The sequence below is a fragment of the Bactrocera dorsalis genome, chromosome 4 (assembly GCF_023373825.1).
Source record: "Bactrocera dorsalis isolate Fly_Bdor chromosome 4, ASM2337382v1, whole genome shotgun sequence".
Classification (NCBI taxonomy): domain Eukaryota; kingdom Metazoa; phylum Arthropoda; class Insecta; order Diptera; family Tephritidae; genus Bactrocera; species Bactrocera dorsalis.
Genome location: NC_064306.1, coordinates 32,408,329 through 32,422,999, shown reverse-complemented (window position 1 = coordinate 32,422,999; position 14,671 = coordinate 32,408,329). Strand labels below are relative to the sequence as shown.

General features: G+C 31.9%; 2 protein-coding genes across 11 annotated transcripts; one reads left to right on the top strand and one right to left on the bottom strand.

Moving 5' to 3' along the window:
• Positions 1 to 1,588: 1,588 nt before the first annotated feature.
• Positions 1,589 to 11,393, top strand: LOC105222861 (glutathione synthetase). Of its 10 annotated transcripts, none has more exons than XM_049455855.1 (11): positions 1,589 to 1,765; positions 1,981 to 2,035; positions 2,215 to 2,380; positions 2,669 to 2,881; positions 4,190 to 4,362; positions 8,811 to 8,853; positions 8,927 to 9,052; positions 9,135 to 9,247; positions 9,885 to 10,098; positions 10,164 to 10,334; positions 10,836 to 11,393. In XM_049455855.1, the coding sequence occupies exons 3-11, from the start codon at positions 2,231 to 2,233 to the stop codon at positions 11,112 to 11,114; spliced, it is 1,482 nt and encodes a 493-aa protein (XP_049311812.1). In that variant the 5' UTR covers positions 1,589 to 1,765; positions 1,981 to 2,035; positions 2,215 to 2,230; the 3' UTR covers positions 11,115 to 11,393. The 10 variants fall into 10 exon arrangements, with proteins under 10 accessions (XP_049311812.1, XP_019844712.2, XP_019844713.2 ...); XM_019989153.3 differs by having other exon boundaries at positions 1,589 to 1,804; XM_019989154.3 differs by having other exon boundaries at positions 1,589 to 1,804; positions 1,936 to 2,035.
• Positions 11,218 to 14,362, bottom strand: LOC105222860 (cytosol aminopeptidase). Its single transcript, XM_011200382.4, has 8 exons — positions 14,060 to 14,362; positions 13,839 to 13,954; positions 13,610 to 13,745; positions 12,732 to 13,237; positions 12,385 to 12,604; positions 12,068 to 12,317; positions 11,907 to 11,980; positions 11,218 to 11,831 (listed from the first exon to the last, which is right to left on the bottom strand). Exons 1-8 carry the CDS (start codon positions 14,171 to 14,173, stop codon positions 11,664 to 11,666), a joined length of 1,584 nt encoding a protein of 527 aa, XP_011198684.1. The 5' UTR covers positions 14,174 to 14,362; the 3' UTR covers positions 11,218 to 11,663.
• Positions 14,363 to 14,671: the final 309 nt, after the last annotated feature.

Here is a 14,671-nt window from a genome sequence, read left to right as displayed (position 1 = left end):
TTTAGAGCAAATTATTCTTTACTTTTAGTTTTTCTCTTTTAAACTCATTCTTTCTAACGTTATTTGAATAATCTTAGAATATATGTATGTATTAGTCTTTTGTTGTGCTCAAAGTAATAGCAACTTTAATTGCCAGTTTTCGCGGCGATCACATTGAGGACTTTGATTTTGGGAGTCTTGGCGGAAATGTAAACATTTCATTGTTTTACAATGCATTCATAGCAAAATAAAAAGTGAATAACTTTGAGTTGACGACTCTTCTGTTTTGCCGTGGAGAGACAACACGAACATACCTTAACAAAATATGGAAACTATTGATTGCATTATTTAAATTCATATTTATATACATACTTATACATAAATATAATAACTGAAGAAATAATTTAAATAATGAATGACGTATATAAATGTAATTTAAAAGAAATATATAAAGCAAATGGTTTTCTTTAAATTGTTAATTAAAATGTAAGTGAAATATCATTGAAGAAAAATATTAGAAAACTAAACATCCAATTAACAAAACAAAAAACTAGAAACAAAAATCGCTTTGTTTTATAACCAGCTATTACAACAAACAACATAAAAATAAAAAAGAGAAAAACAAAAAGTAGCTGCGCGTAAAAGTGTAGATACGCAGTAAAAGCATAAATACGCTATAAAAACTGGCATAAAAAGTGTTTCCATTAAACTTTTTGAAACTATTATTTAATAAAAATAAAAGTATATTACCAAACTGAGACAAAACAAAACAAAAATCATACAACAAGTATAAACAGATGAAATAAACCAATAGATAAAATTAACGAAAACCCGCGCAGAAACGAAATATGCAAAAATTACCTTAAATATATTATAATAAATGGAAAATTACAATTTGTGTATACTTTTATTTTAACTTTTAAATAACTATGTACATAATACCATGTAGTAATAATTAACACGGTGTTTCTGGGGGAGAGTCTTTTGGGAGTAGGTTAGGTTCAGCGGATCAAAGCGCCGCACTCAGGATTTCTATATGTCCCTTTGTCAATGAAAGAATTTAGAAATGAATCCATTTACACGCTGTATTAACTTCAAGGCTATGCAGGGTACGAACAGTAAAAATAGAATATATTTTGAAAAACGCTAATTTCCTTACATCAGTCTGGTTTCATTTCCATTTATTTAAATTACCAATTCCTCATCCCACCTGGAATTTAACTTCCAGTAAACATAAATCTGTCTTTTCGGCCTCAGGCATACTCGGATTATAACAACTTGCTATATACCATGTACATGTCCAGTGCGAAGACTAGTTGAAGTAAAATTGCACCGTTATGACGTCATACACTTCAGAAATACGCATTGTTCAGAACGTAAGCGGGGCCAACATACGTCACTGGTGCAATTTTGATTTGGTAAGTTTGGTCACTTCGGTGACAGCCAAAACCAAAAAAGTAACGGTAAGAGCTTGGCCTCATCTCTATCATTCTTTACTCAGTCCTAAGCATTTTTTATTCTATATAGTGAACACCCCTAATATGTATCGGTATTAAAAACAAAAAAAATACCAGCGATTGGGCATCACTCTCAGCTGTTTTTGTTGATAAGACTTTCGGCTGCCAATTAGTCAAGTAAACTAGTAACAACATTATTCATTTCGGTTTCTAAATTATCCGTGGTTTGGTCAGTTCGCAGCGAAATGTTTTAAATCACAACATACATAAAACCTTAAAATACCAACCCAGTTACAACATTAAAACTAAAACTCTACTTTCCCAGTAACGTGAGTCACGTGCCATACAATAGAGTTAAAACCGAGCAGGTTGGTATGGTCCCGCTTTGTTTAATCTATAAGCAAAGTAGTGTTTGTCTACTAATTACAAAGCTTTTACTAGCTCTTAGTTGTGCAAATATACTTTTAAACTTACTAATTTACACATAACAGTGACGTAGGTGCAGTGTAGTACCTACAAGTTGTTTTTGTTTTTTTTTTTGCAGCCATCGACCTTGTGAAGTGGCAATCATTAGTGACGAAACGGTTTGAAGACGCAAGGTAAAAGAAGATATTAACAAAAACGCTATTGCGTTATAGAAGTTAATAAACTGTGAATCGAAACTTCAGTGCTTTGAAAGCCCTTTTGAGTCCTATAGTTGGTAATTTGCTCAAATAGCATACGGATTAACATTTACAGTATATTAACTATTTTTTTTTTAATTGTAATAATGGTGTAGATCACTTATTGGAAATATGGCGGAAACACCGATACTTGAACCTTGCATACCATTGCCAATTGCGGAACGTACATTGATTGATGTGACGGAAAAGGCGAAAGATTGGGCTATAATGCATGGTGCTGCTATGCGTTCTAAAACCAACTTCAGCTCGGATACACTAAATGTAATTTGCCTGTTATTCTATTATACATATGTACATACATTGTTAATAATAAGTACTATAGTAGTTGTGAAATTCTAGTATCAAACACTTCCCTTCGCTGTGTGTGTGAATGATATGCAATTTCTCATTAACATAACACTGGATTTTATTACAGATTAATATTAACTAAACAGATAGTGTACAACATGTTTGCATATAGATATCAATTTTTTGTTGTTTTAGTTTGCTTATTTAATTATCTTATATATATGTTAATATTATTGTACATATTTTATATTACATCCATAGTTCGCACCATTTATATTGATGCCTTCGTCATTCCCGCGCAAAGAGTTCGAAAAGGCTAAGAATTTGCAAACCATAATCAATCAATTGATGCATAATGTGGCGCATGATGAGGAATTTCTAACTACAACACTGGCCGAAACCGTAAAAGTCGATGAGTTTACTGCTAATTTATTTAATGTCTACAAAAAAGTACTCGCTAATGGTTTTGGACAGGTAAGACAATATTTATGCATAACTTATACGATTACAATAATATCTCATAAATTGTTTGTATTAAAATTCAGTTATTATTGTTGATAAACATTTTCATGAATTACATTTAACGCCTACACCATCCATTGTTGGTAGACTCTTATCTAGATTTAAAAATGAATTTAAAATTTACGAAAATCAGGATTTCCAATTGAATTTCGCCATCATGACGTGATGCTTTATGGTTGAATATTTTCTTATTATTCGAAAATCTATAGGTATACATACACAATTGTTTTTACTGTCAGTGAAGGCTGCTTGTAGGGCCTGTATATAGGGTTTTCGATAAATAGATTATCCTTCATGTTTTACGCAGTCTCATAGTGATTTTTCACAAAGCGATAAACATATGATCTAAAATTATGCATATTTTGTTAAGGAATGTACAAGTATTAAATTTTATCAAAACAAAAAATTGTAAATTTATGGTCACAGGAAATCAATTTGAAAAGTGCTCAAACAATTCATCTTCCATGTCGCTTAAATAAATCAAAGTACTCAAGAGCGTTTCACATACTCATAAAATATAATCACAAAGTTAATAATATTGGTCGAAAGTTGCTAGGTCCACACATTTCTTCGTTAAATTATCAGCTGATCGTAATCTAATCGGAGCTAATCTTAAATAAAAGCTTTAATAAGAATTTTATTCTACAGTAATTTAATAAAATAGAAATAAAGTGGAAGGTAATAATATACATAATATTCATTTAGCTTGAGATGGTAGCTAAACCATTGATTAGTCCTCAAAAAAGCACCGAAATTAATATGCTGCTTAATTACAGGCAAAGGCAATAAACTAAGGCACGCGCGTCATATCCTTATTTCATTTAAATAAATTACATTTTATCGCACATACACATACCATTACCTGCCCACCTCAGTAGTTAATTAGTACATTGGTTACATAAATATATATTTATTTGTTAATATCACCTTCTTGTCTGATGGTTTCTAATTTTTTGATTATTTCATTATTTGTTTATGCTCATATGAACACACACGCTCATTGGCAATCGAATGAATCGCACATAATGAAAACGTGAAAAAAACGCAAAACTTTTAACACAAAAAATTTTAATAAAAAATCGAAAAACTTACCATAAAAATTTAATAATTTAAAAATATTATTTTAAAAATATCAATTAAAAAACTAAAAATTACCACACAAAAAAAACAATAAAAAAAAAATCAAAACTAATAAAAAAATATTAATTCAATTTAAAAAATGCACCAAAAACAAAATAATTACCAAAATATAATATGTAGCCAATTTCGTTGGGCCTATTGCGCAGTGATTTGATGTTGGAGACGAATTGTGCAGAATTGCTAGAAAAAGAGAAACAAGCCCCGTGTGCCTACTGTTGCTGGAAACAAGTTGAAATTAACACTATAGCTTCTGGTTTTGGCCATTTAGGACCAATAAGCAAAGATATACAAAGGTGCAAAATTCATTATTAATTTCATTTTATTCTTGGCATATTTTAACTGTAGCAATAGTGTGTAGCCAAACAAATCGTTGATATTGCATTTACTTAATTTAATAGCTAGCTACAAAAGAAAAACTAAGCATTAGATTGAAGAAAAGCTTGTACATACATACCGTTATTATGGCGTCATTTTTCTTTTAGTATTATTTTACAACAAGCTTGCTCTATGTATGCTAGGTTAATATTGGAAAATGAGCGGTACATACTACTTTATAGCGATTTTTAATTAAATATAGTTCATTTAAGTAATCTTTTTTAGTTTTTAATTTTACGTTGCTTTTTATATAATTTGCATTTATTGTAGTCAGGGTTGCAAATAATGAGGTAAAAAATAATTGATTTAACATTTGAATTAATTTTGTTTTTGTAATCGCAAATACGGAAAAAAATAAAAAACAGCTAATCATCCCACATAACGATTTACAAATAATAAAAAGTGTATATCGTAAATCGGTTTCAAAAATAATAATTTTAATCCATGCATACATGTGTATGTATGTATAAATAAAAATTAAAAAAATAGAACTTGTTTAAGAATTAAAATTTTTTCGCGTTTGCATACTTCATCCAATATTAAAAAATATTTTTTTTTTAATTTTCAATCTCAAACACCTTGGACTACTTTTTATTCCATCAGCGGGGTTAAGAAACTAAAATTTAATTTTTAATCTCAACATCGGTGTTAAAATATAAAAATGTAATTTTTCATATAAACTTTTAATTTAAAAAAATTCGCAACCCTAATTGTAGTATAATGATTTTTGATTTTCCATAAATGCTTGCATGCTTTTTATAGTTTTTTTTTTTATATTTTTCTAATCTAAGAATGAAGTGAGCTAATAATAATAACATTTATATTATTAATTAAGCATTAAAAACAATACTTTGTAGTGTAGTAACTTAGAAACAAATATTATAAGAAGAAACAAATTAAGTTCAATTATCTTTAGAGAATACGCCGGTCTTCTATTTAGCACTTCCCTGTTTGAGTTCTGCTCTATTATCAAAATTGAAAATATAAGCAACAAAAATGATAGGTTAAAGGTGATTGGCCCCTCTTTTAGTTATCCCACTTTTTGTTCGATTCATCAAGCTTTCAAGCTTTTATCGTTATTATTGTTTTTCCGGCACAAGTATTCTCCCTTTTTTAAGCATTAACAGGGTATATAAAGTTTGCCACGAAGTTTGTAACCGTAAGGGACCCGTTTTTTTTATCCAGTCAAAGACTGTCAGCATGGCAGAATTTTGCCGCTACAAAAACAACAGCGAAATACTAATATGAAATTGAGTACACGTTCATTCTTTCCCAAGAAGCTGCTCATTTGAGGGAAGTATTAGCTGCCATTCAAACTAATCAATCCAAATTCAGCCCTTATTTTGGAAACTTTTTTACCAGATATCTTCACGAAACTACCACTTTTTTTTGTTTGTTGTTGTTGTTCTTGTTATCACAACATCAAATGTGCCTCAACAATGTATTTGACAATGCAGGAGAGTTGTCTGTTTCTGATCGGGTGTAAATTCAGGTCCTTTCAAGTTACGTAAACCCGCATATTATGGGAACATCAGGTTGAGCCAATTGTAGAAAACAAGTTCAGCGATTTATTTTGTGATTTATAGTTATGAATCGTCATATAAATTCATTTATATAGCAAAAGGATATTAACTACATCAAAGTACAATTTTTTCGATTAAATATTTAATTATAGCCTAGTATAAGCAACGTATTTTTTGTATTATTTTAAAAACAGTAACCTTAGAAGAATATAATTTAATAATGAAATTGCATTTTAATATAATTTTATTGTATTTAGAAACTTATTGACTGTGGCCCAATGCATGAGTGTTTTATTTTTTGCTTATGAACCTTATTTTTTATTTATTTTTATTACTTTTTATTATTATTGTTCTTTTTGCTGCGGATTTTGTGTTTCCATTTTGTTTTTGCAATTCAGCCCATTTCATCTACATGGTATATATTTTTATAAACTCTACTATTAATATTTTTGCATTTGTTTGGCACACAGTTTGGCCGGGGAATTTTTGAATTTTTTTTTGAGATATAAACAGCTGATGTGATATCAGATGTGCAATCAAAGCGCTTAAAAAAACGGGCAAAATGCAATCAACTGCAACGCCGCTAAGTATTTAAGCGCTACGTTGTGATTTCTTCTTTCCACAAGCCATTATCAAATCTGAACGTAGAATAGCAAGTGAATTTAGTAATATCAACTAAATTGTGCTTTCAAATTTTATTTTAACGTTTCCTGTACCCTTAGCATTGTAAATACACATTCTTTAAGATCCATTTGCAATTTAGGCTAGCACGTTCATTTTTCCAAATCAAGTCAAATCACTCAATCAACTAAAAGAACTGCTTACATCGCATCGCAAACGCATCCCACCACCAATTCCACAAAAAAAAAAAAAAACAAATCGAAAGCAAACTCACTAAACATCAAAGCAATAATTGGCAAGCACCAAGTTCAGCACATAACTGACGTAGTCGGTAGCGGTCGTGGTGGTTTATGCATTGAGTGCCATCATTTGCTCAATATGTCACTTATGCTCGTAAATTTACCAACAATTAATGTTCCATTAAATCATTTAACGTATTTTTCTTATGAAGTAAATCTTTGTATGTGTATCAATTTTCAGGCTTATTCGCTCGGTTTATTACGTTCCGACTATTTGGCTCACATGCTCGAAGACAATTCAGTTAAACAAGTTGAAATCAACACGATTGCCTCTAGTTTCGGTGGCATCTCCACACATATGATGCCTCTGCAGAGGTATTTTCATTTTTTTTCAACAACATCAATTTATATTTTTTCTCCTTTATTTTCCTATATTTTGTTTTACTATATGCTCTATATGTACATATGTATTTAATATTTTTCTGTGTAAGCGCAAACAAAGTACAACCAATTTTTCAGCAAATTAACTAATTAAACTATGTATATTATTTTTTCAAAGCATAGTGTACAACTAGGCCGCTTGTTCAATATTTGTAGCTTTGCTTAATTTTTGTGAATACCAATTTATATCATTTCCTACGCTTTATTTTCCTATTTATTGCACGTAACTTATTTTTCTTGTTTATTTATTTATCTACAATAAAATAGTTATGTTAGACTACCGTCCATGTACATATGTATATACATTAGGGTGATTCAAAAAAAAATTTTTTGTTTTTTTTATTGGTACTCGGAAAAATGGTTTCCTAGACACCTCTAAGAAATCCTCTCCAAATATGAGTTTTTAATTGTAACGGGAAGGTCCTCCGCCTAACGGTTTTCTATTTTTTCTTATTATCAGATAGAAAAATTTATATCTCGCTTCCAACTACTTAAAAAAATATCTTGTTAATTAGGTTTTGTAGGAAATTGAATGCTCTAAAATATGGTCTCTTAAGATTTTTTCGTAAACCCAACCGTTTAAAAGATATTAACAGTTGAACTTTGATTATTTTTGGTAATATTTTTTATTTCTTATTAATTTTATAACTCAATGAAAAAAAATTATTATGAATAGGTTTTTGGAGAGGATTTCTTAGAGGTGTCTAGGAACCTGTTTTTCACAGAACCAAACGAAAAAAAATAATTTTTTTTTTTGATCCACCCTAATATGCATTGATGTTTGACGATGAATATCTCGTAAACGCTTAACTTAATCGAAAAATCATAGTAGACCATTTTTATAGAGCAGTAAATTTCCTACAAAACTATGTGTTTCATCATTCATAATAATTTTTTTTCATTGAGTTATAAAATTAATAAGAAATAAAGAATTTTTCCAAAAATAGTCAAATTTCAACCGTTAATATCTTTTAAACGGTTGGGTTTACGAAAAAATCTTAAGAGACCATATTTTAGAGCATTCAATTTCCTACAAAACCTAATTAACAAGATATTTTTTTAAGTAGTTGGAAGCTGTTAAATATTTGTAGCTTTGCTTAATATTTGTGAATACCAACTTTTATCATTTCCTACGCTTTATTTTCCTATTTATTGCACGTAACTTATTTTTCTTGTTTATTTATTTATCTACAATAAAATAGTTATGTTAGACTACCGTCCATGTACATATGTATATACATATATTTATGGTTTCGAAATCGGTTAGCATATTTTAGTTGACCTTGAAACTGTGCTTAGTTCAAAACGCCTCTTATTTAATTATTTGCTTTTATAATATATACATAGTGTGTAGTTGTCGAGTTTTTGACGCAATTGTAGACATTATATAATTTAAAAATTACCGTTAGCTCTTAAACTTATCTGTGTGCCTAAGTGCTCTTTATAAACAACTGAAATAATATGTCTAAACATAATTTTTACCGTATATTTCAAATATTTCTAATCGAATGCATATATACTCTCTCTCTCATGCCTCTATAGCTTTGTGATGAGCGAGTTGGGTCATGCGGATAAAATTAAATATGTAAGTATACATTTTTTTTTTGCTTATTTCTTAAATAAAAAAAAATATTAACGACTCTTTTATTTTCTCCTAGATGCCCGAAAATACTGCTTTGTCCGGCCTTTGTGGTGGCATGATCAAAGCCTGGGAAGTATATGCACAGCCCAAAGCAGTTATTCTTTTTGTCATCGAAGATATTTCCTATAATATTTGCGATCAGGTGCGTAAGCTATTTTAAAGCACACTTTTTTACTAATTTTTTTATATAAAATAAATATATACTCGTATTTAATTTATTACAGCGTTTCCATGAGTTTTACATACGCGAACAGCGCCCAGATATAAAAGTATTACGTCGTACTCTAACGGAGGTGCATAAAGAAGGCAAATTGGGACCAAATAAAGAGCTATTACTGTAAGTTATTAAAATTTTAATAAACAATATGCATATACATAAGTGCTGAAAATTTATATAAAGATCTTTGTTATAGTAAAATTTTGCAAGTCTGAAAAATTTTTTTTACGTTTTTTTTAAATAAAAATTAAAAAAAAATCAAAATTTATGGAATTTAACTATAATAATTGGCGATTCTTTTTCAAAAATTTTGGTTTCCCTTTGATCCCATATTCGATTTCCAGGAAAACCTCCGGAAAAAAGGTATCTGGCGGTGAGGGAGGCTTTTCTACTAAACATTATCTCAAGCCCAAATAAAATTTATATTACTATAGATAAATACAGATAACGATGGCTAGAAAAATCGTTTTTCTGTGAAAAATAAAAGCTTCAGCGGGACCTAAAAATTAACAAATAGATCTAAGATGGTCATGTGAAAATTTCAAGTCGGTTTGTCCTGCCGTCGCGGAGATATTTTTCTCACCGACTATGAAAAAAGTGTTTCGAGAAAACGCTGTTTAATGTTTCGGGTCAAACAAGCTCATATTTATTAACCTGATCAATTAAAAATTGTTGAATAATATTCACAACATCCTCGAACATCCCCATTATTCCTCCAAATAAAATAAAATCTTATTTTAAAATCATCCCATTACAGCGGTGAATACGAAGTGGCTGTCATTTATTTCCGCGCCGGCTATGAACCTCTGCACTACCACTCGCAAAATGAGTGGGATGCGCGCTATATGATGGAGTGTTCGCGTGCGATAAAATGTCCATCCATACACTACCATTTGGCCGGTACCAAGAAGGTACAGCAAGCGCTTGCTCAACCAGAAATGCTGGAGCGGTTTATAAGTGACCCAGAAAAAGTTGGAACAACAAAATTAATAACTTATATAAGATTAAGTGAAAAGAAAATATCTTCCTATTCCAGATAAAAGCTGTGGGACAAATCTTCACCGGACTCTACTCGTTGGACGACTCAGAAGCAGGCAATGCCTCATACGAAATGGCATTAAAGGAACCGGAACGTTTCGTACTGAAGCCACAGCGCGAGGGAGGTGGTAATAATGTTTATGGCGCTGACATTCCAGATGCACTGCGGGTAAGTGTGACTTTCTTGAACGTTATTCTCTTTCTTTTTGACGAGAGATCTTCACGAAATTTGGCATAAACTTTTATCCAAGAAACTACTAAAATCTTCGAACAAATTATTCAGACTACTATAGCATATACAAAATGACAGATCAAAATCTAGTTTTTGTATCGAAAACATTTTCATACATTTAACATACGTACATACATATGTACATATGTGTGTATATTGTCGGCAGAGACATTTCTGTAATTTCCGAACAAATTGTTCAGATCGGATAACTATAGCATATAGCCATACAAACTGATAGATCAAAATCAAAACCTTGTGACCCTGTGAAGGGTATCATAGCTTGGGAGCAGCCAAAGTTAAAGCTTTTCTCTTTTTTTAATTTTAAAATAATCAAATTTCGATTATGTGAGAAAAAACAACAAATTTGACATTTACCAAATACACTGTCTGTTTTATTTACAAGCGCATATATTTCATTGTTTGCTTTGTGATTTGCAGAAAATGAGTCGCGTTGAACGCGCCGCCTGGATTCTTATGGATCTGATTCAGCCACCAATATCTAAGGGTTACATGATACGTCCGGGTGGCAAATCGCCACCAGAAGTAGTGGATCTCGTTTCTGAGCTGGGCATTTTTGGCGTAATACTGGGTGATGTAGATAATGTGATTTGCAATTACCAAGCGGGTCATATGCTGCGCACGAAACTCTCGACTGCGAACGAGGGCGGTGTTGCAGCGGGACTTGGCGCTTTGGACAGTCCTTATTTACTGGATTAGTGTTTTAATAATGATTTGGCTTTAAAAATCTTCAGTTTTTTCACATTTAATTTGGCAATATTTTAAAATTTTTATTTATCTTTTACAAACAAAAAACGGTATCTTAATATTTTCGAATCTTAAACATAATGTAAATCTGAAGCTACTATTTTGCAGAGTTTTTGGCGTTTATCCATTTTGATAAAATTTTACCATATTTTTTAAATTTTTACACCATATCACGTCTACCTATCATGTTTGTATATAATGCTAATAAATAAAAGAAAAAAGAAAACACAATTTTTAATACAAATCATATTTTAAAAATATATGTATTTGCATTGAGTAGAACATGTCACAGCAATAATCAAAAATATATAAACATCGCCATTTAGAATGATTAAGAAAGAAACAATTAAAACACAGATAAAATTTTGACCTCAGGACATTACTACACATCTTCATATACAAATACATTTCATCTTCTTCTTCATTGAGGGCCTCTCTCAGACGCGTCGTGGCAGGGTTTGGTGAGTAGAAAATTAGGCGTTTACACGCTTACTTCTACTACTACTTCTGTTGATCTGGACAGGCCATTTGATATAGGAATTGTATCATGGTACGAGTTGGGCGGCCCGTCATGCGATCTTTCAACAAATATGGCAGAGTACCGTACTTTGTCAACATACCCACGCCCCGTATATCCAAATGAGCCCAATCGACACAGGGCACAAATTGCTATATAAAATTAAAGTAATTATATTTTATTACAAAAAAGTAAAAACAAATAAATACGAGAAAGTCGAAACTTACGTGCAATATTGCCGCTGCCAGGCAAGATGAAGCCGGTCCAGAACCATTGTTGCTGACATCAAAACTAACATGGTCTGGCAAAACAAAAAAATAAATAAATATTAAACAGTTAGTATAACAGTAAATGTAAACCGCTTTGTTAATCAAGTGGTGGTACTCACTTGTAACCAAATATTTATAGTAGTTCCACAATGGTAAGCGCCACATGCGATCGCCAGTTAGTGAGCCAGCCTTTTGGAATTGCTTCCAAATGTAATGCGAATTTGAAAATATGCCCGTAGCTCCACCGCCCAACGCCTTTTTGACACCCTTACCAAGCGTAGCCACATCAACCACCAGACGTGGCTTGTATGTAGTCTGTGCATAGATCAATGGATCTGCCATCACCACGACGCCAGCTTTATCAGTGTCCTAGATAAGAAAATCAGCATAGAAAATCAGAATTTTCTTACTGTTTTCGGTTTGTTAGTTTACTTACGCGTATCGCCAATGATTTGCCGTTGAGTAACGTGACTACGTCGCCTGGCTTGCAAGCCATGCCCGAGGGCATATTCTCGCAAAGTGGTATAACAGCGGAAATGTTAATAGGCAAGGATAAAGCCGCGGCGGCACGAATGGAAGCGACGACAACAGCAGCACCGGCCATGGCTCCACGGTATTCATCCATTCCTTTGCATGGACGCAAGCAGAGACCGCCACTGATATCAATAAATAAATATATTTTAGAATATAAGTAAATTGTTATTAACTTCTTATTTTTTATTATTATTGTTTTTCAAGTTCTTCACTCTATCTACTTTTACACCCTCCCCTCTTAATACTCACCTATTGAATGTCATACCCTTGCCCAGCAACAATATCGGTTTATCCTCGGGAGCTGTGCCACAATAGCTGATTTCCAGTAAGACTGGCGGCTCACACGAACCTTTCGCAATCATTAGAAAAGAGTTCAGATGTTGTTGCTCTATCCACTCCATTGTACGAATTTCCACAGTTACACCGCATGGGCATAACGCATCAACGGTAGCTTGTGCAAATGTGGTTGGAGTCATTTGGTTGGCTGGTGCGTCACTAAGACGACGTGCAAGATTTTGTGCTTCGGCTTTAAAAAGACCACGTGTCCAAGCGTCTATGTCGGGTGAATCGTACAATTCTAATTTGGGAATTATTGTTCGGTCTTTTTTCATTTTATTATCTTGATAACGCCAAATCGCCAAAGCACTACCCTCGGCAGCTTGTTCGGGATATTCCATTGAATCCACAAAAACCTCTGAACAGCCTTGCATCTGCAGGCTGCGTGCACCGACACCAGCTGCTACGCGAACATTTTCCTATGTAAAAATGTTCGTTAGTTTATAGTAAAAGTTCTTTTAGTATGTCTCAATAGTAGTTAGTATTATTTTGAGGTTATATATTCATTAAATTAATTTATTGTGTTAAAACTAATAATTGTTTTCAAACATCTATGCGCTTTCCATGCCAAATTGCTTACTTTGAAAACTCGTTACATAAACGATCATTGTAATTTATTTTTTTTTTATGAAACAAGATTTTCCTGTCAATTTTTTTTCAATGACAGTTTAAATCAAAATTTTCAAATGTCAAATTTTCCAAAATGTTTTCAATGAACAAAAACTTATCTATTGTTAAATTACTACTAACTGTCAGTAATTGAGCCCCATCCACATTATTTATCTTCTTACCATGCCTTCATCCAACATTTCCAACTCATTGAAACCAGCGCCTTCACGTCCAACACCGACCACTGCTATAGATCGAAATTCCTGATCAATATTGTTGAAAACCTTTCCTCTGCCCAATCTTCCAGATAGATTCGTTCTAGGTTCCCACGAAAACACAATGGTCACGACATGAATTAGTATTGGCCACTTGTGCGTCATATCATTCGATATGGTGATATTTTTTACTCACTCTTTGATTAACTCAGATACTTTGCCCTGCACACGGTCATCGAATTTCTCTCCACTCGATGTTAGCTTTGCCTCCTTCTCGCCCTCCTTCTGATATAGGCCGATCACAAGTCCTTTCTGTATGGTGGTATAATAGAGAGATTTAACATGTCATCACAACAAGTGTTTCGAGTATTGGCTTATTGTATGTATTTGAAACGGTTTAAATTGGTTGGCGCTTACCGTCACACGCGAATCATCGGCGTAACACCTCAGATAGACTTGTTGGAAATTTTTCACATTTCGAAATCTCAGCAGAGATTTTGTTAGCCAATTTGTTATCCGTAGCGAGGACATAGTTTGCAAGTAGTTTTATCAATTTAATTTTAATTATTTCCTTTTATGCAAATTTTTATATATAAAACGGTTTTCAGCTTAAAAATTTTCAATAAAAAATAAAATTGAAATTTAGATCTGACTGAATATTTTTCACAGCTTGTTACAGTTCGTTTGAGTGTCTAGAAACAAAGTGCAAATGGTTCTTACTTGAGAGCCAACTATTAAACCGTTTAGATCATAAATGACTGCTTTCGAAGGTACAATTTTTGTAATTTATTTTTCATATCTAATTACAAAGTGCTCTTGTTTCAGTTTAATTGTATTTTTTCTTGCACTATCATAATATAAACATTTGATATGGCATTTTTTCCAAATCTGTATTGAGGATTTATTCGATATACAAATTATTTATAAATCATGTATTTTCTAAAATATCTTTGTGACATTTAGTGGATTAGGATTATGTATTAAAGAGAATGTCGGTAAAAAAATAAAAATGTGAGAAACATTTGTAGA